This window comes from Patella vulgata, chromosome 5, assembly GCF_932274485.2.
Source record: "Patella vulgata chromosome 5, xgPatVulg1.2, whole genome shotgun sequence".
NCBI lineage: Eukaryota > Metazoa > Mollusca > Gastropoda > Patellidae > Patella > Patella vulgata.
Window position 1 is genome coordinate 3,407,426 of NC_065883.2, and position 27,723 is coordinate 3,435,148.

General features: G+C 37.0%; 1 protein-coding gene across 3 annotated transcripts in view; it reads left to right on the top strand.

The window, feature by feature from the left end:
* Positions 1-27,723, top strand: part of LOC126822578 (double-stranded RNA-specific editase 1) — a 101,515-nt gene that overhangs the window by 20,425 nt on the left and 53,367 nt on the right. The window contains exon 1 of one of the 3 annotated variants that reach the window (XM_050551530.2): positions 350-625. The exons of the other annotated variants lie outside the window; for them this stretch is intronic. Within the exon in view, the coding sequence (XP_050407487.1) occupies positions 547-625 (79 nt within the window). The 5' untranslated portion in view covers positions 350-546. Of the gene's footprint in view, positions 1-349; positions 626-27,723 lie in introns of those variants that run through there. 3 annotated transcript variants of the gene reach the window in all.

Genomic DNA, 27,723 nt, shown 5'->3' on the forward strand with positions numbered 1-27,723 from the left:
CATACGCCATACAATGTGTTATGAAGGAAATTTTTCCTTGACAGTGGCACTACGGTCTACTCTCATATCAAATTCCAAATGATTTCAAGTGTTCTTTTACGTGCACGTCAATGTGTTTTCCTTGCCAGATCCTCCCTTCTCCAGACAAGGGGGAACTTGGTCAACACAAAGATCGAACACAGGGCCTCAGGTTATCGAGCGACTGAGCCACCGTGGCTCGGACAAAAACAAGTATACAATTATGTGGCTATTTATCTCAATATATACGTTTACACGTACAAATTAACTAATAAAACGCTCTTCTGTTGTAGCGTTTAGACTAACATAAAAAAAATCCCCCATAATACATTAAATATTTATTAGAAGTCGTACTAGTACAAGGAGGACAAGTATTTGATTGTGAGGGTTTGTATTTTGGTTAGAGACTGGTTTATCTCGTCTGACCATGATTTACACACTAGAGAACATCAGTGTACTAGACGATGATCAAACATACACACACCACTAGCTAGCGGAGAGCTGGCTATAACACACACAGTTAGAACTATGTACTCACTACTAGGATATCCCTGGTGTACTCGCCAATCGGATTATTTTAAATATGATCGATATTCATCAAGATTTGGTGAGTTTTCTATCCGTTTATTTGTAGAATTAGATTTAAAATTTAGTTACAGATCTTTGAAATATTTTAATTCAATTTCTTGTGATTTTAATCTTTGAGAGGTATTTAGTAACTGGATAGAGCAGTAAACTATAACACATACTTATGTGTTCTCGTGATTTGTTTTTTTTTGTTGTAGAGTTTCCACTGACTTTTTACTTTCGTTTCAATGGATAAGGTCCTGTGTATGAATTAGCATCATGTTAATGCTCCCCAGGCAGTTGCAAATTGAAATATTTATTTTTATTTATTAATATATATATTCAGACGGGATAATTCAAAAATACCCGCCCAATAGTCGTGTGGACAGACGGAAAGTGGATTAGACTAGAGGAAATCCCTGCTCAGTAGTCGTAGAGACAAGACTGAAAATGGATTAGAGAGGTTGTTTTATACGAACATTATTTAAAATATACACTAATAATCGGATTTATTATTTTGGTTTTGTTTATATCCTGAATTGTTTGATATACTAAATATAGAATTATAAATACAAGATTAGTTGATAGAAAATGAAGTAAATACACTTTGATTCTTTATTTAAACATGAAATGTGATTTCAAGATTACAGATTAAATAAAAGCCCTGCATTTCTTGTGATATTTGTGTACATGTTTGTTTTTGTTTTTTCAGTTATTTACTCAATTTGAGATAAAATTAATTTCATGAAAGACTTAATATCAATTTTTTCAGGGCTTAATCCATGTTAAAATCTACTAAAGTTGATTATTTAATATTTAATTAAGAAAATAAATGGTAGAAGAGTAAAAAGAGCTCAAATTTTAGGTTAACATGTCATCTGCAGAGGGTGGTGCTAAATGTTAACAAAATTTTAATTGATCATATCTTTGTATGGCCGAATGGATAATGTCTGTCATTGGGTCTAGTGGTGTAGTTTTGATTCCCTGGTTGTACTTGACAAGGAGTAGTGTTACCTGTCCAACCTCGTGGGTTTTCTCTAGGTCCTTCAACTTTCTCCCACTAATATGACCCCTACTAGCAAGCGGATTATTGAAATAAAATTGAACCATATGTTAGTCCCGAAATGACCTAGTTTGTGTTGAGTGGTGGTTAAATCCCATCTCTCTCTTCTCTCTCTCTCTCTCTCTCTCTCTCTCTCTCTCTCTCTCTCTCTATAAATGGAATTGAACTCATTTTTTGCCTGATATTTTGGACATTGGTATTCACTACATTGCTACTGTATATAATGTGCAGTTATAAGACAGTGAATAGCATGAAGACGTAGTATTAATTGCTAGTTTAAATGTAATGGTATGTTGATGGCTAGATTGTTATCAGACGTAATGGTATGACACAATGAATAAAATGTTGAATAACTAACTCATTAGTACATGAGCGACAAACATTCTCCTCTGATATTACAGGGAGTCATGGTGGCTAAGTGGGTAAGACGCTGGCTCGCTAGCCTGGAGGTCGGGTGTTCGATCCCTGCATTTGCCAAGAAGGTTCATCAGGATTTTCAGACATGGTTTCCCCTTGTCAGTGGTGCAGGACGGAGGGCCTGACAAATACAGCTGTCTAGTCGTTTGGATGATATGAAAAACCGAGTTCCTGTGTATACATTGGCGTGCACGTAAAAGATCCCTTGGCAGCTGGAATTCGATATAAGAGTAGGCGATATTGCCACTGCCCGGACAAAATTTCCCTCATAGCACACTGTATGGCGTATGCCCATCTTCATTAGCCCAGTTGGAGCAGAACAGTGGGACATTAAACCCCATTTCATTTCATTTCTGATATTACATATAGTGTGACATACCATATTCATTGGGTCTTGTCCCTTCCTGAGCTCCTGGAGACCCTAAGAGATAACTAAGTTGTTGTATATATGTTATTATTTGAAAAAGGGTATTACAACCCAAAATGTTATATCATTAAAAAATCTCAACTCTAAACCAAGTCTACTCTAAATTTATTTTATTGCTCTCTGGCCCCGCTGATCATCTCCCTGATCCAGTACCCACGTAGTTCTACCAGACTGTCCAGCTGTAGTTACTCTGTCAAAGGAGTGTTGCCATTCCTCTTCTGGTATACAAATAACTATATTAGTACAACATTGCTGTCAATATGGTTGTTCATTTTGATTAGTACAATATTGATGTCAATATGGTTGTTCATAACGGTTGTGGAAGATCTGGCAGGAACAGATTCTAGCCATTCAAATTACTTTATTCTGTTTTAAGTGTTGTATATTATTATAGATACAGTACTGGAAAAATGAGACTATATTATTATAGAAACAGTACTGGACAAATGAGACTAAGTCTTGATTATTCATTTTATCATTAAATTTTTCAATCTGTCAGCCGTTCCAGTCCATTTAAGTCTCTGCCATCCAATGGTCCAGAGTAGATAGTTTAGGCTTGTCGTGAATATATGGTTAAAAATAGATAATGTAAAGGGAATATATTGAAAATTTCTTCATTATTACGATAATAAACAAAGTCCCGAATATCTATTTTTAGATTAAATCACCAATTAAATCGTGATTATTATTAATAAACAAAATCACCTATTAAATCGTGGGGGGTTAGATGGCTGAATGGTTAGCACGTTGTCATTGAGTCAACTGGCATGGTTTCGAATCCCTGGTTGTACGTGACAAGGAGTAGGGTCGCCTGTCCAACCTCGTGGGTTTTCTCCGGGTCCTCCGGTTTCCTCCCACTTCTAAAGACCCCTATGCGCAAGCGAATTAATGAAATAAAATTGAACCATATGTTAGTCCCGAAATGACCAAGTTTGTGTCGAGTGGATGTTAAACCACATTTCTCTCTCTCTCTATTTATGTTTCAATCCGTTCAAAATGACAACCATCCAATGATTGGGAAAGTTGATTATGGCCTTGTTAAGTGAATATATGTTAAAATTAATATAACATTTTGAAGTCTAAATAAAAACCTACAATAGACAGATTTATATCCTACATAATGTATGTTTAACATAACTGGCCTTCCACCCACCCGCACAGTACCCTATTGACTTAAACTGGGGGATCACGTGGCTAAGTGGGTAAGATGCTGGCTCGCTAGCCTGGAGGTCGGGTGTTCGATCCCTGCATTGGGGGAGAAAGTTCATCCAGATTTTCTGGCGTGGTTTCCCCTTGTCAGTGATGCAGGACGGAGGGAATGACAAGGACGGCTGTCTGGTCGTTCAGATGGGACGAAAAACCGTGGTCCCGTGTACATATTGGCGTGCACGTAAAAGATCCCTTGGCAGTTGGAATTTGATATAAGAGTAGGCCGTAGCGCCGCTGCCCGGGCAAAATTTCCCTCATAGCACACTGTATGGCGTATGCTCCTCTTCGTTAGCCCAGTTTAGTAGCAGAACAATAGGACGTTAAACACCATTTCATTTCATTTCATATTGACTTAAACTAGTATTTTATATACTGGGTATATAATAAGACCGGGCCCCGGGTTCACAAAGCATTCTCAGACTTAAGTTAAGAATTTACTCAACTTTCAATCACTGTTTATAAGAAATATATTTGATCCAGAAACACGAACCCTTGCACATAGTTTCTTATGGATGTATTTGATACATTAAAACAACCAAAGTTTTATAAAAGTCTATATTTTAGTTAAAATAAGGAGGACAATTTTGAGTAAATTCTTAACTTAAGTCTGAGAATGCTTTGTGAACTTGCGACCCGCTCTCTTTATAACCGTTAATTTCTCCTCTTTTCTCTATTTGTATAATTCGCTTGCGTGTAGGGATCTTTAGCAGTGGGATGAAACCTAAGGACAGATTTATATCTTACATAATGTATGTTTAACATAACTCTCCTTCCACCCACCCATATACCCCACTGACCTAAACTAGTAAAAGTAAACAAAAGATAAGTAGTGATAACTTATAAAGCTTTCACAAGTTGATGTTACCAGATTTATCAAAGTTATTATATGATTAACAGATATTTATTTACTTACGTTTTCAACAAAAAATTTTTAATGTTTCGCAAGTTTCTGAAAGTCTATAGATCCATCATAAACATAACGTGCTTGTACACATTGGCGTGCTTGTGAAAGATCGATTGGCAATTGAAATTCGAAATAAAGAGTGGGCTGTAGCACCACTGTCTGGGCCAAATTCCCCTCATAGCACACTGTATAGCGTATGTTTGTGTTCATTAACCCAGTCACAGCAGAACAGTAGGACGTTAAACCCTATGTTTTTTTTCATAAAATCGGTTGAATAACAATCAATGCTGACTACGTATCTTGTATGATCTTGCTCTTATTTATAATACCAACTGTCAGGGGATCTTTAACGTACTTTTTTATACTACCAACTGTCAGGGGATCTTTAACATGCACCCAATGGTATACACAGGACTGACTGTCAGGAGATCTTTAACATGAACCCAATGGTATACGCAGGTCCGACTGTCAGGGTGTCTTTAACCTACGCCCAATGGTATACATAGGACCAACTATCAGGGGATCTTTAACATGCACCTAATGGTGTATGCAGGTCCAACTGTCATGGAATCTTTAACATGCACCCAATGGTGTACACAGGACCATACTGTCAGGAGATCTTTAACGTGCACCCAATGGTATACACTGACCTCAAGAAACTGAAAAGAAAAACTATTGTAGGCAATCTATAAGATTCGTAATAACACAACTTTATGGATTTACTACGTCTTAATTTATTACATGTAACCACCTCCTATTAAAACCATTTGTTATAAACAATCTATAATATAACTTATTTTTCTCAAGTAAAAAATGAAAACGGGTTCATAAATCAGAATGTTATAAATTTATGTGGAACTTGTTACAGAGAAGATTCTTTTATCTTGACAACATCAAATGGATAAAACCAGTTTTTATTGCACATTGATACTTCTCTCTCTCTCTATTTATAAAAAAACAACTTTATGTATTAGAGCAAATAATCGGCCAATAACTTTTATGGAGTTCCCATGAAATGAGGATCAATGAAATGAAATGGGGTTAAGGTTTAACACCCTACTTTTCTGGTCTGACTGGAATTAAGAGAGAGAGAGAAATGGGGTTTAACGTCCACTCGACACAAACTAGATCATTTCAGAACCAACATATGGTTTAATTTTATTTCAATAATTTGCTTGTGCATAGGGGTCTTTAGCAGTAGGAGGAAACTGGAGGACCCGGAGAAAACCCACAAGGTTGGACAGGCGACCCTACTCCTTGTCACGTACAACCGGGGATTCGAAACCACACCAGTTGACTCAATGACAGGTTTTGTGATACAGCGCGCTCGTGCTAACCATTCGGCCATCCAACCCCCCCTTGGAATTAAGACAACAGGCTAGTGCCATACAGTGTACTATGAGGAAAATTTTCAACGGATATTGTTTTCAAACATGAGGGGCTCTTTTTTGTGCCAACTGAAGGACTAGTCATTGATCTTTGCCAGACACTCGATCCTGCATCATTGACAAAAGATCAGAGCCCAGATCTCCTGGTTAGTGCATGTGATCAGTGAAATATTTGGACATGAAAAATTCTAGTGTCGCCTTACCTTTAAGAATCCTGAAATCACAAAGACTCATATTATCGATTCTGGTATTCCAGTGTTGCCTTTCCTTTAAGAATCATGAAGACTCGTATGATCGATTCTGGTCTTCTAGTGTCGCCTTTCCTTTAAAAATCATGAAGATTCATATGACTGATGCTGGTCTTTGGACGTGATGTATTCTAGTGTTGCCTTTCCTTTAAGAATCATGAAGACTCATTCATAAAGGTGTATGATCGATTCTGATATTCTAGTGTCGCCTTTCCTTTAAGAATCACGGTGACCGATTCTGGTCTTTGGACGTGATGTATTCTAGTGTCGCCTTTCCTTTAAGAATCATGAAGACTCATTCATAAAGGTGTATGATCGATTCTGATATTCTAGTGTTGCCTTTCCTTTAAGAATCACGGTGACCGATTCTGGTCTTTGGACGTGATGTATTCTAGTGATCTTTTAGAGGCATTTTAGTAACTGGATAGAGCAATAAACTTTAACACATACTTATGGAAGAACAATTACTGATTTATTTGGGCGACGTTTCGAAGAGTATTCTCTCAACGTTTTCAAGTATTCTAGTGTCGCCTTTCCTTTAAGAATCACCATGACTGAGACTGGAATTTGAACATGAAGTATTCTAGTGTCACCTTTCCTTTAAGAATCACGGTGACCGAGACTGGTATTTGAACGTGAGGTAGTCTAGTGTCACCTTTCCTTTAAGAATCACCATGACCGAGACTGGTATTTGAACATGATGTAGTCTAGTGTCGCCTTTCCTTTAAGAATCACCATGACCGAGACTGGTATTTGAACATGAGGTATATTCTAGTGTCGCCTTTCCTTTAAGAATCTTGAAGAATCACTATGACCGAGACTGGTATTTGGACGTGACGTATTCTAGTGTCGCCTTTCCTTTAAGAATCACCATGACCGAGACTGGTATTTGGACATGATGTAGTCTAGTGTCGCCTTTCCTTTAAGAATCACCATGACCGAGACTGGTATTTGAACATGAGGTATATTCTAGTGTCGCCTTTCCTTTAAGAATCGTGAAGAATCACCATGACCGAGACTGGAATTTGGACATGAGGTATATTCTAGTGTCGCCTTTCCTTTAAGAATCGTGAAGAATCACTGTGACCGAGATTGGTATTTGGACGTGATATATTCTAGCGTAATCTGTGTTATATTAATTAGTTAACCACTGATCTCCAGATCATGTGACATTTAAATAATATCAAACCGTGACAAAAACAACAATTTATTTCCTGTTTGACCTGATAAATCGGATCTGATGTGAGATAAACTATCATATTTATTACCAATGTCTATTAAACCTTTACCTGACATTTAACATGTAATGCACATGCATATTTTTACTGGGGTTTTTAACCGACTATCAGATAAGAAGACATACTGTTTAGTCAGCTTTACAGAATTCTTTTATGTTGCTAAGCAATTGATTCTTGTTGTACTCTTGTAACCAAACAGCTTGCATCCAGTCTTTTTACTCATCCTGCACTGATTAACGGATTTATACACGATCCTGCGGTGCAGCTGAAATAAAATCTGGCTATGCGTTTCCAACTGAGCTAATGGAGAGAGAGAGAGAGAAAGAGAGAGAGAGAGAGGAAGGGGGAGGAAGACCAGAGGAAGGGGGAACATCTCTATTTGCATTGATTATGTTGGCCCTGAAAAGGGCCGTTGTCCTCAATGTGAGGGTTCGTTAACAGGAACACTTCGGCTGCTCCGCCGAATACCTTGGCCGCTTCTGGCATTTCAATAGATTCTTACACCTCCTATGATAGGTGTTGGAAACATCTACTCCACACCAGTAGCAGAAAAGATAATATTACCCCTAAACATAGGGTAATACCCCCCACAAGTTGTGCAAAAGTGTTTATCTTTTATTTGTTGATCAGAATAAAGATTGGGACATATTATTCAGTTCGACAAGAGTGGTATTGAGCCTTTAAGGGTCATAGAGTTGTTTTAAGGCCACATAACAACCTGCTAACAAAATTCTCTGACAGACACAGAGAGAGAGGTTATATGTTTATTTTTTTACTCAAAGATCTTTATTTATCCTCGTTTCTGATGTTTATTTATCCTAATGACCATATGGACAAAAAAATACTTAAAAGAAAATTATCAATATTTGTAACACATTTTTCAAACATTTTGGGTGTAGTTGAAATAACTGGACTAAAATTTCACAATCTTAATTCTCTTACATCTCACTAGGGATTTTATTTTATTGTTGTTTTTGTAAACGATTATCATAATAAATAGTACATGGATACCGCGGTAATCATTTTACCACTGTTTCTCTCCCAATATGTCCTGAACGTTTTTTAAAAAAAAAAAAATGCCAAGAAAACAAAATTAGTGAGAACGATGTTGAACATAATACTCCCACATGGTATTGGGACTAAATTTAATGATGGTGAATTTCAATAGCAGACTTGTCATGTTGATTAATAAAACATATTTTTCGTAACCCCTGTATATCATTCTTGTCATTAATGGAAGAGAACAGATTTAAAGGACGATATTGGTGTCAGTCTGGTTAAACACGTTCCAAATATTATTTTAAAACAGAGATCATTGCTACGATAGATGATGCGTTATGAAGCTTTTAAGAAAGGAAAGTAACAGACGCAAAAGGAAAACACGAGTTATCCTTCTACATGTATATAAACTGACTGAAGTAACGAGTGATAACAGATACACATATGTGATAATGACTGACACCAATATTGTCCTTTAAACGAATGATCACGTATTACATATATACAGACAACGATTGATATCATTTATTAAAAATACATTGTTAGATTTATATAGAGAGCTAGCCATTCTTACTATAATAGTTCGAAAATAGATAATGCAAAATGAATTTATTGAAGATTTCATTCAAATTTTGCTCCACTGTGAGCGAAAAGATTAACTTTTAAAGGTTTGACAAGATGTGTGCATTAATTGCAACCACCGCACTGGTTTATCGAAGCATAGCCTCGCTTCACCATTTCACCATGTGGCTGAACCGTTCTAATCTACTTAATATTGGAGATATCCGATCGCATAAAGAGTTGATTATTGTCTTTTGATGTTAATAAATGTCTAATTAATAGTATATATAACATTTCAGGCCTTAAGAAAGACCTGCAATGTATGTTTAAGTTTACTAACTGCCATGGTTTCAGTGAGGGGTAACCCCATCGTTATCAGGCAATGATGAGAGTATTCCTCACTGGAAGATATTATACCCTATAGTTACATTGTATATTTCTAGTTTCAATTCCCGGGTTGTACATGACAAGGAGTAGGGTCGCCTGTCCAACCTTGTGGGTTTTCTCTGGGTCTTCCGGTTTACTCACACTGCTAAAGACCCCTATGAGCAAGCTCATTATTGAAAATAAAATTAAACCATATGTTAGTCCCGAAATGACCTAGTTTGTGTCAAGTGGAGTTATGCCCTCTCTCTCTCTCTCTCTCTCTCATTATGGTATACGATTCATTCATTCATTCATTCATTCATTCATGTACCAATAGTAAAATGTTTATTTTGTCTTGAATATTGGATACCAGAAGCCCATCTTTTCCCTGTAAGATCACAAGACCAGTGTTGATTTGAATTGACAAATAATTCATGTTTTCAATGTCGAAGATTTTTGATGAAATTGAGTTAGCGACTTAGCTACTTTAAAATGTAATTTTATTGTAATAAAGTTTTAAAACTTTACATGTTCATCTAGATTTGCCCAAAATGCTAGAAACATGTGAATTCCTCCAATCTGTTTAAAGTTTAAATGCCTGGGAATTGAAGTATAAACAACCCATAACAGGGTGTCTTCAGAATTATTGGTTAGATGTGAAGGATATTTGATTACTTCAAAAAGAAATGAAACAGTTTTATCTTTTACACTTGTATCAAATTTGAAATTTTCAATATGCGTGTGATTTCTTGAGAGCAGTTATTTTTTTTCTTTTATTTGATTGAAGTTGAGAAGGATAAATTTGGTTTGTGTAATGGTTGAAATTACTGTTCCCATTGCAGTTGTATCATCAAAATATTGTTAAAACCTTGATCAACAAAGAGAGAGAGAGAGAGAGAGAGAGAGAGAGAGAGATGGGGTTTAACTCCACCGGACACAAACTAGATCATTTTGGGACTAACACATGGTTCAAATTTATTTCAATAATTCGCTTGCGCGTAATGGTCTTTAGCAGTGGGAGGAAACCGGAGGACCCGGAGAAAACCCACAAGGTTGGACAGGCCACCCTACTCCTTGTCATGTACACCCGGAGAATCAAAACCACGTCAGTTGACTCAATGACAGACCGTATGATACAGCGAGTGCACGTGCTAACCATTCGGCCATCCAACCCCCCTAGTGGGAGAAAACCAAAGGACTTGGAGATAAAACCTGAGGTTGGATAGATAATAGAAAGACAGATTGTATGGTGTAAATCTATGGGAGGTGATTGATTGATGATATATGGTGTGAAGGTGTAAATCAGATAGTATAGTATAGGTGTGTAATTAGTAGAATGATAAGAGATCAGGTATCACTAATTACTACTCTAATTACCTTATCTACACCTAGAATACTCAATAATTCATCATGACACAATATATATCATAATTAAACTTGTATTTTATAATAATTATTAAAGGAGCTATACTAGTGGTTCTCAACCTTCTTTTGCCGACGGCACACCTTGAAACACATGAAAAAATAGCAGCACACCTAGATAAATATATATGAAAAATATTTGAATTTTGCATAGAAAGACTCAAACTAAATAAAGACATTCGTTCTATAATAGTTAAAAAATATATAATCCGACCCATTCGAGGGTCTAGAGAGTTGATTATAGGCTTGCCATATGAATAAGTTAATTAATGTCAAAATAATAATTTAAATAACATTTGAAGCCAAAATAAAAATCTGCAATAAGCAAATTTAGCTCTTTCAAAATGTATGTTTAAATAATCAGATAAAACTGATTTATTAAAGAAATAAAACCACATAAGTTATTACAAGAAACACATGAAAATATTGAATTATTTATTTTCAAAACCTGCTCATCCTTTGATTAAAGACATGTAAAACAAGATAGGATATTTATTATTTATATAAAGATAAGTTTTACATCTCTTGAGTCGAATAAAGTTGGTAAAACATTAATAATACACTTTTTAATTAAATTATCTGTCAGGGTAATTTATCACTTAATATATCTTCCCCTGATAGAAATCGTGAGGTCTCCGATCTCGGCTCTTGTTTCAGCTATATTTCTCAGTCAATGGACTCTGATCGGGGTTCTTGTTTCAGCTATATTTCTCAGTCAATGGAACTAAAACCATACAGATTCAACTTCCACAATATTAAAGTTTGTAAGGATTAACAGGGTGGGTAACAAAAATAACACAAGGTATATATAGAGAAAACTACCGGTAGTTCTTTGAACTTATGGGGGGGGGGGGGTCGAATGGTTAGCATGTGCATGTTATATCATAAGGTCTGACATTGAGTCAACTGGGGTGGTTTCGATTCCCCAGCTGTACGTGACAAGGAGTAGGATCGCCTGTCCAGCGTCATGGGTTTTTTCCGGTTTCCTCCCAGTGCTAAAGACCCCTATGTGCAAGCGAATTATTGAGATAAAATTGAACCATATGTTAGTCCCGAAATGACCTAGTTTGTGTTGTGGACTTAAACCCCATCTCTCTTTCTGACAAACAGTAGAACAGATCAGTCAATTTACATGTTTTAAAATTAGAATTTCGTAGAATATATCTTTAAAACACAATATGTACAATAACACCTAAAAATGTCATTATGTAGAATATAACTTTAAAACACAATATGTACAATAACACCTAAAAATGTCATTATGTAGAATATAACTTTAAAACACAATATGTACAATAACAACTAAAAATGTCATTATGTAAGAGGTAATTCTGCCTATATCAGGTCTTTCTTCTTGCCTTGGGGGGTTGGATGGCTGAATGGCTAGCGTGCGCGCGCTGTATCATAAAGTCTGTCATTGAGTCGACTGGCGTGGTTTCGAATCCCCGGTTGTACGTGACAAGGAGTAGGGTCGCCTGTCCAACCTCGTGGGTTTTCTCCGGGTCCTCCGGTTTCCTCCCACTGCTAAAGACCCCTACGCGCAAGCGAAATATTGAAATAAAATTAAACCATATGTTAGTCCCGAAATGACCTAGTTTGTGTCGAGTGGACGTTAAACCCCATTGCTCTCTCTCTTCTTGCCTTAAAGGGACAATAACACTCTTGCTGGCTTGACAGCTCCAGAAAATAAAAAATAGCCTTATTCTAAGTACTAGATGTGTTAGTGTCCTACCTGTTGTGTAAATTATCCATTAAATCCTATTTTACTTGTCCAAAGGGTTCAAAAGTATTTTTAAATCCAAGTCACATTTGAAAAGCTTTACGTCAGGCTTTTCAAACCATTTAGTTGAAATTTTCCAATTTTTTAAATAAAGATTGGGACATATTATTCAGTTACAACAAGAGTGGTATTGAGCCTTTAAGTGTTATACAAATCAACTCTGGATGCCAACAGATTCCTCTGATTTTAGCTTATTTTGAGTAAGTGGTATCTGTTTGTGGTATACAGTGCAGGTTGTATCTAATTGACATTATTATGTAACACATAACTCACACATGAGATAGTCAAATTACAGAATAACTTTAACCTTATTTATATACCAACCTTGTAGATTATACACATGTATCTAGCCAACTTGTTAATATTATATACATGTATCTAAATCAGAGAGAGGGGTTACACATAGGCATAACTTGTTCCCCAATCTATATTCAGATTTAATGAATAAAAATATTATCCTTAAATGACATTTAGAAGTAGAGGTATAATAAAGATACCTGTAAGAGTGTTGAAACGTTGCATGTAATAAAGATACCTGTAAGAGTGTTGAAACGTTGCATGTAATAAACCTGTAAGAGTATTGAAATGTTGCATGTAATAAATCAAGAAATAGTAAATCCAAAAAAAAAAAGGGTTACCCCCCCCCCCCGCCCACCCACCCCAAAAAAAAAACAACCTTGTTGATATTATAAGATACTAGAATTTTACTTCTTCTATGTGATATATGTAACAAAACTACATATTCTCAAATGAATAGGCAAAAGGATTTTAATCCAGGACTCTTGTCAGCTATGAACTAGTTGTATATAACCTATTTTGGGTGTAACTAGTTATTATTATTAATATTATTATAGAATTATTTAATATAGACAGTTATTATAGAAATGTCAGTTTTTATTTCCTGCTTTAAATCAGGGGTGAGAGAGAGAGAAAGAGAGGTCCACTCGACACAAACTAGGTCATTTCGGGACTAACATATGGTTTAATTTTATTTCATTAATTCGCTTGCGCATAGGGGTCTTTAGCAGTGGGAGGAAACCGGAGGACCTGGGGAAAACCCACGAGGTTGGACAGGCGACCCTACTCCTTGTCACGTACAACCGGGGAATCAAAACCACGCCAGTTGACTCAATGACAGACTTTATGATACAGCGCGCACACGCTAACCATTTAGCCATCCAACCCCCCTATCAGGGGTGGGTGAGTGTGGGTACTAAAATGGTTGGCAAGTGGTTGAGTCAACTGGTGTGGTTTCGAATTCCAACTGTTTACAGGATCTTGGTTCTTTTTTGTCCCATCCAAGCAACTAGACACTGTTTATATAAAATATATCCATTAATTGCCCAGGCTTGATATTTCCTTCCTTTCTAAAGAAAGTCTTTTAAAAACTGTATATAGATTCTTTTTTTCATTTTAAATAATAAAATAATAATAAAAAACTTTATTAATTAAGGCACATATTTAGTTTGCAACAAACCAGTCTTCCATAAGTCTCTCCTAAGTTAAAGACACATATACATGTAATATCAGGATAAATTCAAAATCATTTGAAATGCAATAGCAGTTTCAAGTGAGAAGTTTGGGTTAATAAGTCCATCCTAAGCTACAAAACATATGGTCATGTAGTATTAAGGAAGAATAAAATGTTTCTAAAAACGTATTCAAATAAGATAAAATGCAGTAGCAATTTGAGGCTCAAAGTAGCTAAGTCTCTTAACTCAATATCATCCAAAGTCTTCGACATTGAAAACACCAATTATGTGTCAATTTAAATCAACATTGATGTTGTAATCTTACCGAGAAAAGATGGACTTCTGATATCCAGTATTTGAGACAGAATAAACATTTTATGATTGGTACATTCATAATACATTATTGTATGCATTGTGACGCATTTGAGTTAATTTCTAGGTCCCCAATTTTAGCGATTTAGTTCCTTTAAAGGACGAAAAAATAAACATTCATAAACAATGTAAGATGAGATACAATGTTTCCAATTAACTCTTTCAATCATTCCTCAGGCGGTTATTATTTTCATAAATCACTCTTAAATAAAAATAACTGAACTGAAATATATAGCCACATTGAATTCTGTTTTTTTTTGTCTACGAAAAAGTCAATAAACGAAATATTGCGTGTAAAAAAAAAACTTTGGCTTTTAATTTCCCCGAACTCGAATGAAGTTTGAAAAATGTGTTTTAAATATGTGTCTTCAGACACGTGTTTTATCTGGGAATAGCAAGTGGTTCGATTATTGTCTCGGGTAGCGTGAAGCACGAAGAGATAATTCAACGTTTATGTTTCTCGTGAGATAAATCATTCTTTATATGATAGTTACTCGTGCCCGGGAGACCTCAGCCAATCAAGTGCATGAAGTGAAAGATTTTCTATAGACGCATGTTTATCGACTGTCACAGTTCACGCCGACTAAAACCAGTTCCTTAAGATTTGGCGCCCGACAATAATTTCAACGTGACTTTCCTGTGCTGTTGTCGCTTAATGATCTGATTGGTGGTCAAAAGGATGACTACATCTTGGACCACGTTGTAATTAATAGTCTTGATAATCCAGACGTTCAGCTGCATAAAGGATGGTTTGAAACAAATTTTCACAAACCCCTGAGAATAATGGAACCGATAAAAGTTTGAAGCTTCGATTTATGGTCAAAAGGTTCGCTATGTCTAAAATCACTTTCATACGTTACAATTAGCAGTCTTGATAATCCAGTCTTTCAGATGCCTAAAGGAAGGTTTAAAACAACTTTCACAAATTGAACCGATACAGTATGAAGGGTGGCTACGTCTTCGATCACTTTCATACGTTAAAATTAATAGTCTTGATAATGCAGACTTTCGGCAATTTTCCGCTAATGCATCAGAACTGTTGATAGCCGATTAAACTTTAAACCTTTGATTTTTGTCTAAAATAAATAATTTCAATGGTTAGAGAGAGAGAAATGGGGTTTAACTCCCACCCGAAATAAAACTGTACAACATGTTAGTCCCAAAATGACCTAGTTTGTGTTAATTGCAGGCCTAGAAATAACAGTTTTACATGTACCTGACAAAATGTCAGGCACAAATGAAATTGTACCTGATATTTTCAACTTACTGTTGGACATGTATTAATAATATCAATAAAAAGGACAAATCAGTGCCGGACAAAATGACAGGCACTAGAGGTTTAGTGCCTGACAAAGTCTGAATCTGTGCCTGACATTGTCAGTGACAGGTGCCTTATTTCCAGGCTTGGTTAATTGGAGGTTAACCTCCCTCTCTCTCTCTCTCTCTCTCTCTGTCTCTCTCTCTCTACCTCTCTCTCTCTCTCTACCTCTCTCTCTGTGAAAATGAAAATGGTTTAATTGTTAGAATCACCACAGCTGACATGTCATCAATTTGATTTGGTTTATCCCCCCCTGTTTCTCTCTCTCTCTCTGAAAATGGTTTAATTGTAAGGATCACCAACAGCTGACATGTCATCAATTTGATTTGGTTTATCCCTCTCTCTCTCTCTCTCTCCCTCTCTCTCTCTCTGTGAAAATGGTTTAATTGTAAGGATCACCGACAGCTGACATGTCATCAATTTGATTAGGTTTACCCATCACAAGAATTCTCACACAGTAAATAATATCAGATACGAATAGGGTTTGTTCAGAATCCACGAGACACATTTTTCGGCCTTGGTTGAAAGATCGTTGAAGTGATTTAATTACCATCCATGTAGTGATCTTGATAGAATGACTTGTTCATGTTTAAATTGAGATTTATTCATCAATCTAAAATGTCATGAATGTTTGCCGAGAGGATCAACGAGGGATTAGAAATCAACGATTAGTTTAAATCTGTTCAGCTGTCGAAGATAAAGGTTGCAGTCATGTCAAACGTGTTCTATCAGCACACATCACCCTTGATTTTATTGGTTGATAAATTATTTGCTGCTTGCTGAAGAAGATTTGTAATGTCTTTACTTTCATTTCTGTTATTCCTTAAAGATACATTATGGGAGATAAGATAAAGAGATGGCAGTTCTCACTATAATAGTTAAAAACTAGATAGTGTAAAGGTAATTTGCTGAAAATTTTAGTCAAATTCATCCACCATGAGCCGAGAAAGAAGCGGGTGAAATTTTTGCATAGTCTCGGTCATCATTACTAAAATCATTAATATAAACAGCAAGTCTCGATTATCCGCTTTTCTTGATTTAATTGTCAACGGCCGTTAGTGGCATATAGGAATCTAATCCAGCCAACATCGAAGGCTAGCCTTGACATCGAGAGTTTATTGGTCTGGATAAGTTAATTAATGTCTAATTGATAATTTAGATAACATTTCAGGCCTAAAGAAAGACTTGTAATAAGCAGATTTTGCTCTTGCATAATGCATGTTTAAGGATGCTTATTCACATTTACTTTCTTTTCTATTGTTGTTTGGAGGGTTGGATGGCCGAATGGTTAGCAGGTGCGCGTTGTATCATAAGGTCTGTGATTGAGTCAGCTGGTGTGGTTATCGATTCCCCGGTTGTACGTGACAAGTAGTGGGGTCGCCTGTCCAACCTCGTGGGTTTTCTCCGATTTCCTCCCACTGCTAAAGACCCCTATGCGCAAGCGAATAATTGAAATAAAATGAAACCATATGTTAGTCCCAAAATGACCTAGTTTGTCTCGAGTGGACATTAAACCCCATTTCTCTCTCTATTGTTGTTTAAAGTTGCATTATTCACATTTATTCTACAAAATGACCTAGTTTGTGTCGAGTGGACGTTAAACCCCATTTCTCTCTCTATTGTTGTTTATAGTTGCATTATTCATATTTATTCTACAAAATGACGAAATGAAAACATGAGATGAGAATGCAAATAATATCAAAATTTAAACTTCAGTTTCCCCAAATATTTCCAGGATCTCATATTTTACTTGGATTTCTGCTGAAGCCAGAAAAGAACGAACCATTGGCTATGTAGGATTCTAATTAGACGTTACAATAGGCAAAATTAGCTCTTCCATAATGCTTCTTTAACAGGAGATGATGATAGTATTGGTTACATCAGTGGGGCTTGGTGTGTCGAGTGGATCAGAGAGAGAGAGAGAATTAGGGTTTAACTTCCACTCAAAACAAATTAGGTCATTTTGGGACTAACATACTGTATGGTTGTATGGTTTAATTTTATTTCAATAATTCGCTTGAGCACAAGGGTCTTTAGCAGCGGGAGGAAGCCGGAAGACCCTGAGAAAACCCACGAAGTTGGACAGGCGACCCTACTCCTTGTCACATACAACTGGGTAATCAAAACCACGCTAGTTGACTCAATGACAGACTTTATGATACAGCATGCACTCGCCAACCATTCGGCCATCCAACCCCCACTTTAGATCAGAACTGTAATGACGTGGCTTTGACCTCATGCTTGTTTCGTTAGAACATTGACGTTAAATTGAGATAATGCTCCAACTTCATGGGTTTTCTCCATTTCCTCCGGTTTCCTCCCGCATTTAAAGACCCCTACACAAGCAAATTATTGTAATGGAATTAAAGCATGTATTAGTCATGAAATTACCTAGTTTGTGTTGCATGGACATTAAACTCTCTCTCTCTCTTTCTCTCTTTCTCTCTCTCTCTCTCTCCGCGATAACCATAGAATTGATTGCAATTTTTCCACATGATAGAATTGATTGTAATTGCTCCACATTATTTCACTTAATGAGAGGAACAATGAAAATTGATTTGAAACCTTGTAAATCGATCTAAAGAGGAAGTTATGCTCTGATAAATCACCAATTAATACTCGGTTCATTATCATGGTATTATAGATTCACTAATCTCGATTATTCTCTATCCTATAATATTCGACTACTTCTAAGCTAATGACTGTAATTTACTTCCACCGATAAAATAGATAGTAACGAATGAACAGACAAGTATTATTTCCGTATTTTAACGACCGATATAGCGTAAACAGTTTTCTGATTGGCTTCATTTTTAAACTCCTGATGTTTTCTGTGATTTTAATGAGTATCATTTATCACTGTTGTAATTTTACTGATGTAAAGCCCCCAGAGCAGCTCAGAGAGAGAGACAGAGACAGAGATAGAGAGAGATTTGGTTAAAGTTTATTTCAATACTTCGCATAGGGGTCTTTAGCAGTGGGGAGGAAACCGGAGGACCCGGAGAAAATCTACAAGGTTGGACAGGCGACCCTACTCCTTGTCACGTACAACTGGATAATTAAAACCACACCAGTTGACTCAATGGCAGACTTTATGATACAGTGCGCACATGCTAACCATTCGTCCATCCAACCCCTCTCGCAGAGTTGAATTGTTGGGGCTTTACATTAATATAAATTAGTTATTATTATTATTTCAATGTTTTGTAATGTAGAATGTGAATTCTACTTAATTGACAGATGTAGTTTTAAGTCCAGATTCCCCATGTCAGTGTTGCATTACATGGGGATGGCAAGGAAGAGCTTCTAAAAAAAACAAACAAACAAGGTCCCGTGTACAGATAAGCATGTTAATATGTTACTTACTGCAATAGAGAATATCTCTAAATTCCTGATGTGCGAATTATTGAAATAAAATTGAACCATGTGTTAGTCCCAAAATTACCTAGTCTGTGTCAACAATGACCTAGTTTGTGTGAGTTAATGTTAAACCCTATTGAATTATTGAGATAAAATTAAATCAAATCTCTCTCTCTCTCTTGGGGGGTTGGATGGCTGAATGGTTAGCGTGCGCGCGCTGTGTCATAAAGTCTGTCATTGAGCCGACTGATTGGTTTCGAATCCCCCGGTTGTACGTGACAAGGAGTAGGGTCGCCTGTCCAACCTCGTGGGTTTTCTCCGGGTCCTCCGGTTTCCTCCCACTGCTAAAGGCCCCTATGCATAAGCGAATTATTGAAATAAAATTAAACCATATTATGTTAGTCCCGAAATGACCTAGTTTGTGTCGAGTGGCCCCCATTTCTCTCTCTCTTTTCTCTCTCCCTTTTCTCTCTCTCTCTCTCTTCAGTATAATTCAAATGTTTATTTATTGGACTTTTTTTTATGCTTTTTCCTAAAATAACTGAGCATTGGTGTCAAGTGAAAAATTGTGTTGCCTAATTAGAGGAGACGCCTATTCGCCCACCATTTGATTTTGTTTTAGCAGAAAGAAGCGTTTATCTATTTGAATAAAGTGTGTTGTTTATTTTGTAATGGATATAATTCCATAGGTGTGATCATATGACACCTGTTTCCTTCAATTTCTTCCGTTTTATTTCCTGTATACCTGTATCTGTCTTAACCTGCTCATCTACCTTAAGCTAATTGCACCTATCTATGGTGGGGGGGCGATGGCTGAATGGTTAGCGTGCGCGCACTGTATCATAAAGTCTGTCATTGAGTCAACTGGCGTGGTTTCGAATCCCCGGTTGTATGTGGGAAGGAGTAGGGTCGCCTCTCCAACCTCGTGGGTTTTCTCCAGGTCCTCCGGTTGCCTCCCACTGCTAAAGACCCTACGGGCAAGCGAATTATGTAAATAAAATTAAACCATATGTTAGTCCCAAAATGACCTAGTTTGTGTCGAGTGGATGTTAAACCCCATTTCTCTCTCTCTCTCTCCTATCTATGGTTGATACTCATCCTCCAACTTACATGTATGCTAGGACCTAGGGGACAGACCAGCATCTTACCTGTATGCTAGGACCTAGGGGACAGGCCAACTTACATGTATGCTAGGACCTAGGGGACAGGCCAACTTACCTGTATGCTAGGACCTAGGGGACAGACCAACTTACCTGTATGCTAGGACCTAGGGGACAGACCAACTTACCTGTATGCTAGGACCTAGGGGACAGACCAACTTACCTGTATGCTAGGACCTAGGGGACAGACCAACTTACCTGTATGATAGGACCTAGGGGACAGACCAACTTACCTGTATGCTAGGACCGGGGGGCTGGGGGCACGGGGACAACAACTGGCCGAATGGTTAAACTGTGCGGGCTTGATCAGAAAGTCTGTCATTGAGCCAAGTGGTGTGGTTTCGATTCCCTGCTTGTACTTGACAAGCGAGTTATTAAAATAAAATTGAACCATATGTTAGTCCCAAAATGACCTATCGTGTGTCGAGTGGATGTTAAACCACGTTGCCTCTCACTCTCTCTCCCTTAGGATGTTAAACCCTATTTAGTAAGGGGGTTTAATGGCTGAATGGTTAGCATGTGCGTGCTGTATCATATAGTCTGTCATTGAGTCGACTGGCGTGATTTCGAATCCCTGGTTGTACGTTACAAGGAGTAGGGTCGGCTGTCCAACCTTATGGGTTTTCTCTGGGTCCTCCGGTTTCCTCCCACTGCTAAAGACCCCTGCACGTAAGTGAATTATTAAAATAAAATTGAACCATATGTTAGTCCTGAAATGACCTAGTTAGTGTCGAGTGCCATAAAACCCCCTTTATTTCTCTCTAGACATCTTTATTAAGTATTTTGTTGAGATGAAACAAGATTTTATTATAGTTATTCATAGATCTGGCTTTTGTGATGGCTGAATTAATCTAGTTTATATGTCGGTCTCCAGAAATAATAGATGATTATTAGTCCTGAGCTGAAAATGTCAGATCCTCTCTCTCTCTCTCTCTCTTTCTCTTTCTCTCTCTCTCTCTCTCTCTTTTTATCAGTGTGTTGGTCACGAAAATTCCATTGAATTTTCCACCATGGTTTCCCAATGTCCGTGGTAAAACGGAGATCCTGACAAAGAGAAGTGATCGTGCTACAGACGATTATATCTTATTTATTATGTCGTCATTTTGTTGAGCCATTTTCCTGAATTGTTTTTGATAGGTTATTGTAAGAAGGATGTCTAGACATTTATCGTTTCGGATCTCTTTATTCATATTCTGTGTTGGGTTTTTATGGACGTAACAAACATTAAACAAACAACAGGTTTTTATTCTTGCAGCTTTTAATCGTTTCAGTTTATTACGAGTCAGGTGTAGTCAGAATATTTGGGTGGGAGTCTGTTTACTTTCTGCTTAGCCTTGAAACAGTGGAGGCTGCCATTTGTAATTTTATAACACTTTCTTTCATTCGACATTTGGATAAAAACCTTTTTATATATATCTTTGTGTCAACTGAATGAGAATATTTGGTGGCACGCTTGCAACTTTTTGCAATGTTAAAGAGGCATAATGTGAAAACTAAATTTGCCAGACGTTTCTCTGGCTTCCAGTGTTATATAAATTATTTAGACATTTATTCACATAAAAAAAAGTGGGGGTTGGATGGCTGAATGGTTAGCGTGTGCGCTGTATCATAAGGCCTGTCATTGAGTCAACTGGCGTTGTTTCGATTCCCCAGTTGTACGTGACAAGGAATAGGGTCACTTTTCCAACCTCGTGGATTTTCTTCAGTTCCTCTGGTTTGCTCCCACTGCTAAAGACCCCCTACACGCATGTAAATTATTGAAATAAAATTGAACTATAGTCCCAAAATGACCTAGTTTGTGTCTAGTGGATGTTAAATCCCATCTCTTTCTCTCTCTCTCTCTAAATGCTGTCTCTCTCTCTCTAAATGACCTAGTTTATGTGGAGTGACTGGATGTTAAAGCGCCCACCCCTCCCTCTCTCTCTCTCTCTCTCTCTAAATAAAAATTCTCTGAACTGGTTTGCAGTGTATTCACCTCACTTTCTATAATTCTGCTATTAGTAAAGAAAGATTTAATGTTTTATTGCATATAATGAATTTATATCTAGAAATGGTCTTCCCACATTTTTAAACCTTCGAGGGAAATTAAATATTTATTTAAGTTAAATAAACATAATAATTTGTGGGAGTTATTATATACAGGCATGGACTCGAAATTTATACTGGGAGCTGTGTTTTTATGTCTGTTTTGAAATGGTTTTCAGTTTTGTTGAACTTGCGAAAAAAAGGGGATTATTTTTTGCACTGGTATTCTAGTTTTCTCAGCTCATTATAAAAGGTTTTTCAGAAGCGACCATGTTTACAAGATTAAAGTTAATTCAGGGTGTTATCTGGTGCAATCTGGCTATTATTCGTATGGTTAAACCATCGTGTATTCTCAGACACATTTAGCGATAGGGAAGTGTTTGATCCATCTAAAATCTTCTTGTGAAATAGACTAAGATGTCCGATTGAAAGTCATCAAAAGTCCAAGATTATACATTCTTACTAGTTGGTGGGAGAGAGGGAGGGAGAGAGAGAGAGAGAGAGAGAGGGTTTAAAAATCTACTTGACGCAAACTAGGTCATTTCAGGACTAACATGGATCAAAAAAATTTTTTTCAATAATGGGAGGTCCAATCCTGTAGGTTTTCTCCTTGTTCTCCGGTTTCCTCCCACTGATAAAGACTCCTACGCGCAAGCAAAATATTGAAATAAAATTGAACCATATGTTAGTCCCGAAATGACCTGGTTTGTGTCGAATGGACATTAAACCCAAAATGAGTTAAAGACACATTATAGAAGATTAGATAAAGAACTAACACTTCTCACTATAATGGTTAAAAACTAGATAATGTAAAGGCCTAGCCTCAATCATCATTACTAATGTCGGTACGATAAAAACATTGTTTTGATTATCCATTTTTTGATTTAATTATCAATGAGCATTGTGCAGCAGATAGGATTCTAATCCAATCAGTATTGCAGGCGTGTGATGACATTGAGGGTTGGGGATCACGGTGGCTAAGTGGGTAAGGCGCTGGCTCGCTAGCCTGGAGGTCGGGTGTTCGATCCCTGCATTGGCTGAGAAAGTTCATCCTGATTTTCCAGCGTGGTTCTCCCTTGTCAGTGATGCTGGACGTAGGGGCTGACAAGAACAGCTGTCTAGTCGTTCGGATGGTACGAAAAACCGAGGTCCCGTGTACTCATTGGCGTGCACGTAAAAGATCCCTTGACAGTTGGAATTCGATATAAGAGTAGGCCGTAGTGCCGCTGTCCGGGCAAAATTTCCCTCATAGCACACTGTATGGTGTATGCCCGTCTTCATTAGCCCAGTTCGAAGCAAAACAGTAGGACGTTAAACCACATTTCATTTCATTTCATTTACATTGAGGGTTGATTATGGTCTGGATAAGTTAATTAATGTCTAATGAATAATTTAGATAAAGAAAGACCTGCAATGGGCAGATTTACCTCTTGCATAATGTATGTTTAAAGGTTTAACGTTTTTTGGGTCTTTAATCTGAATTAATTTGTCTAGATTTCTCTAGTCTAATTCCTCGGCATGTTCGTCAACTGAATGATAAACTAACAGCCCTAAAATAAATATCACACTTTCTTTTTTTTTGTCTACTTCAAATGGTTAAAGATACATTCAAATACAATGCCGTTTAAACATTATATACTCTCATTTCCAAAAGGTTAAGACCACCAAGAATGTTTTCCTCCCTCCTGTTGTGTTAGATTACATCAGCCAGACTTTTTTTGTAAATTATTTTGAATGCTTGATTTTTAAAAAAAAATCATCTTGGTCATAGGAGAACAATAGGCGAGGGAGAAAAGTCCTTGGGCAGATGGTATACTTCAGATCCTGATTTAAACTGACGTTTAAAAAAAGAACGCTTGGTAGTCTTAAACTTTTTCAAATGATTTGTAGGTTAAGATACATTTCCTCGAAGAAAGTACTTCATGATGACGTGATTTCCACTTGTCAGTCGTGCACGACAGATGGACCAGTAAGGAACAGTGTCTAGTCCTTCGTATGGGACGGAGGGGGGGTTGGATGGCCGAATGGTTAGCACGTGCGTGCTGTATCACAAAGCCTGTCATTGAGTCAACTGGCGTGGTTTCGAATCCCTGGTTGTACGTGGCAAGGAGTAGGGTCGCCTGTCCAACCTCGTGGGTTTTCTTCGGGTCCTCCAGTTTCCTCCCACTGCTACATACCTCTACGCGCAAGCGAATTATTGAAATAAAATTAAACCATACATTAGTCCCAAAATGACCTAGTTTGTGTCGAGTGGACGTTAAACCCCATTTCTCTCTCTCTCTCTTTCGTATGGGACGGAAAACCAAGATCTTGTGTAGATGGTGTCATGTACATAAACCAATTTGATTAAAACACAGATCTTGTTTCGTTTCGTATTTTTATAGGTCAAAATTTCATTTTACTTGTCTTTACTACACTTGTAAACCATCGATACCCGTTCTGGCCTGAAAAATCTAACACCTTCTGAAGATTGATAAACGTAAACGCATATATTTATATCAATCAGATATGTTTTTTATAGTTCAAAATTTTGTTTTACTTGTCTTTACTACACTAGGATCTGGAAGAGTTGTTATATAAACTGCCTTCTGGATGATGTGAAGAATTAACCAATTAAACGGTCTGTTACGGCGACTTCTTGGCGTGTCATGCACGGAACTGTGGGTAAACCACTAAAAACAACAACGCTGATTGGTTAATCAAATGTCTGATGTCATAGGGTCAAACGCCACTCGTATGTCCACTGACACGACCTTCCACTACAACCTGCCAGAACTTCATGTAGTAGAGGCCATCGAAAGTATAAAAAAAAAACCGAAATATAGATCTATATTTTAATCAGATTACCTTTTTTTGTTGTTTTTGTGAAGAAATGAAATGAAATGAAATGAAATGAAATGGAGTTTAACGTTCTACTGTTCTGCTCCTAACCTGGGCTAATGAAGACGGGCATACGCCATACAGTGTGCTATGAGGGAAATTTTGCCCGGACAGCGGCACTACGGCCTACTCTTATATTGAATTCCAACTGCCAAGGGATCTTTTACGTGCACGCCAATGTGTACACGGGATCTCGGTTTTTCGTCCCGTCCGAACGACTAGACAGCTTTCCTTGTCAGCCCCTCCGTCCTGCATCACTGACAAGGGAGAGTTTTTGTGAAGAAGTTGTGTGTAAAATGAAGAATTACTGTGGGCTATAAACATAGAATGTCTTTAAAGATTTAATATGGCCAAAAGACAGGACATTATACTAAAGATAAACCTATTAAGTCTCTGTGTGGCTGGTATCGTGGTTTTCCGATTCTTTTTTTCCTCCCAGAATGGCCGTTAATAGATTGGTGATTTGTTCGATGGTATTACTGGAAGTAATTATCTGGCATGTAGAATAATAGAATTTCTGTTAATAACGCATAATGGCTAAAAACTATGTAAGTGTCATTTTAAAGGAACCAACTCATTGAGTGTTGCACTGGATCTAGGCACTGGATCACTATGAATGTCTTTCAAGACACTGGCTTGGTGAGTTTTGCACTGGATCACTATAAATGTCCTAGGCACTGGATCACTATAAATGACCTTCAAGCCACTGGCTTGGTGAGTGTTGCACTGGATCACTCTATAAATGTCCTTCAAGGCACTGGCTCGGTGAGTGTTGCACTGGATCACTATAAATGTTTTTCAAGGCATTGGCTTGGTGAGTGTTGCACTGGATCACTATAAATGTCCTTCAAGGCATTGGCTCGGTGAGTGTTGCACTGGATCACTATAAATGTCCTTCAAGGCATTGGCTAGGTGAGTGATGCGCTGGATCACTAAAAATGTCCTTAAATATTTGGAACTAAAATTTTTTGAGAAGTGTAGTTAAGAACTTTTATTATTTTTTTTCGGAAGAAATTGGAGGCAGAATTTTAATTAATGCTCCCAAAGAACATAAAATTAAATTTTGGTGGCCTTATGTAGTAAATCATATTTTGTTATTTACCTAGCCATTTTGTTTGCGCTTTTACCCATTGCACCAGCATGATATAAATGATCTCAGATAAAAACGTAACTAATTTGACTTCAGATATCAACAACCTGATGAAATTAAAACAGAATCAAATCTCATTACAATAAATAATGTTTCTATCTCTAACAACATTTATTCCTAATTAACCTTCACAAATTATATGGCCTATCTGAAGTCATCTAGATAATATTTGACACATGGAATGTATAAAGTTCGGCCACCTCTGCTCTATAAATACCATCAATTTAAAGTCACTTTACCTCATTTCCATTTTTATATTGTCGCGACCCATGTCTGTCGCTCAGCACGTCAGAATTTTTATCCAGTTATGACAAAATTTAAAATGGTTCCTTTTGATATTGTCACATGTCGGACCATAACATCCTGGATTATGGCCCCAGATTGTACGAAAAATATTTTTTTTTATTGCTTGTTCTCTGTCCACCTCTTGCAAAATATGGGTATATTTTGCATGGCAACTGCTTGTTCACTAGAATTTCTCACGGCTCGATCCAATTAGTATGTACTCAGATTGATTATTTAACATTTAATAAAAAAATCAAAATACCAACGCTAGATAATGTCCCTTGGATTCAGTTGGATTTCAAACGGGCCCATCAATTTGGTTCACAACAAATAAAGATTGATAGAGAGCATAGATTGATGGAATTTTAATTACACATAACTTTGTAAATACTGAAAGGAATTGAACCATTATACGACTAATATTCCTTTGAGAGATTAAACTTTTACAATATTTTAGCATACGGGGAATTCCTCTAGCGCTAAATTCACGCACATCGACTTTAATGAGTAATTTTTACATAGCACTTCTTCGCTCGACGAAATCCCATAATTTGTTTGGAAAACTGCAAAGCTACACTGCTTAATTTCTTCTCTGAAAATAATCTTAAACTCCGATTTAATTCAAAATTTTTGCTTTTTTTCTGAGATATTGAGAGGAAATTGTAAACTTTATATCGTTTAGTGCACTAAGGTAAGACCAAATCAGATTCATCTTTAGTTATTCATGGTGTTGATAAATAAACATCTACTGCAATCCTGTGATTGAAATTTCAAATCTTAAAAATTAAGGACAAAAAGGTTTTGTGAAGTTCAACTAGGTACCTTTTGCTCTTTGATCAGTTTTTTTCCCCAAAAAATTATAATAAACATATTTGATATATGTTCTTGAAATTGTTATTTTAAAAGTTTGAGGGTGGTTGGATCACCGATATTGTATCATAAGGTCTGTCAATGAGTCAACTGACATGGTTTCCATTCTCCGGTTGTACGTGACAAGGAGTAGTGTTGCCTGTCAACCCCGTGGGTTCTCTCTGGGTCCTCCGGTTTCCTCCCACTGCTAAAAACTCTGAAAATGCCCTAGTTTGTGTCGAGTG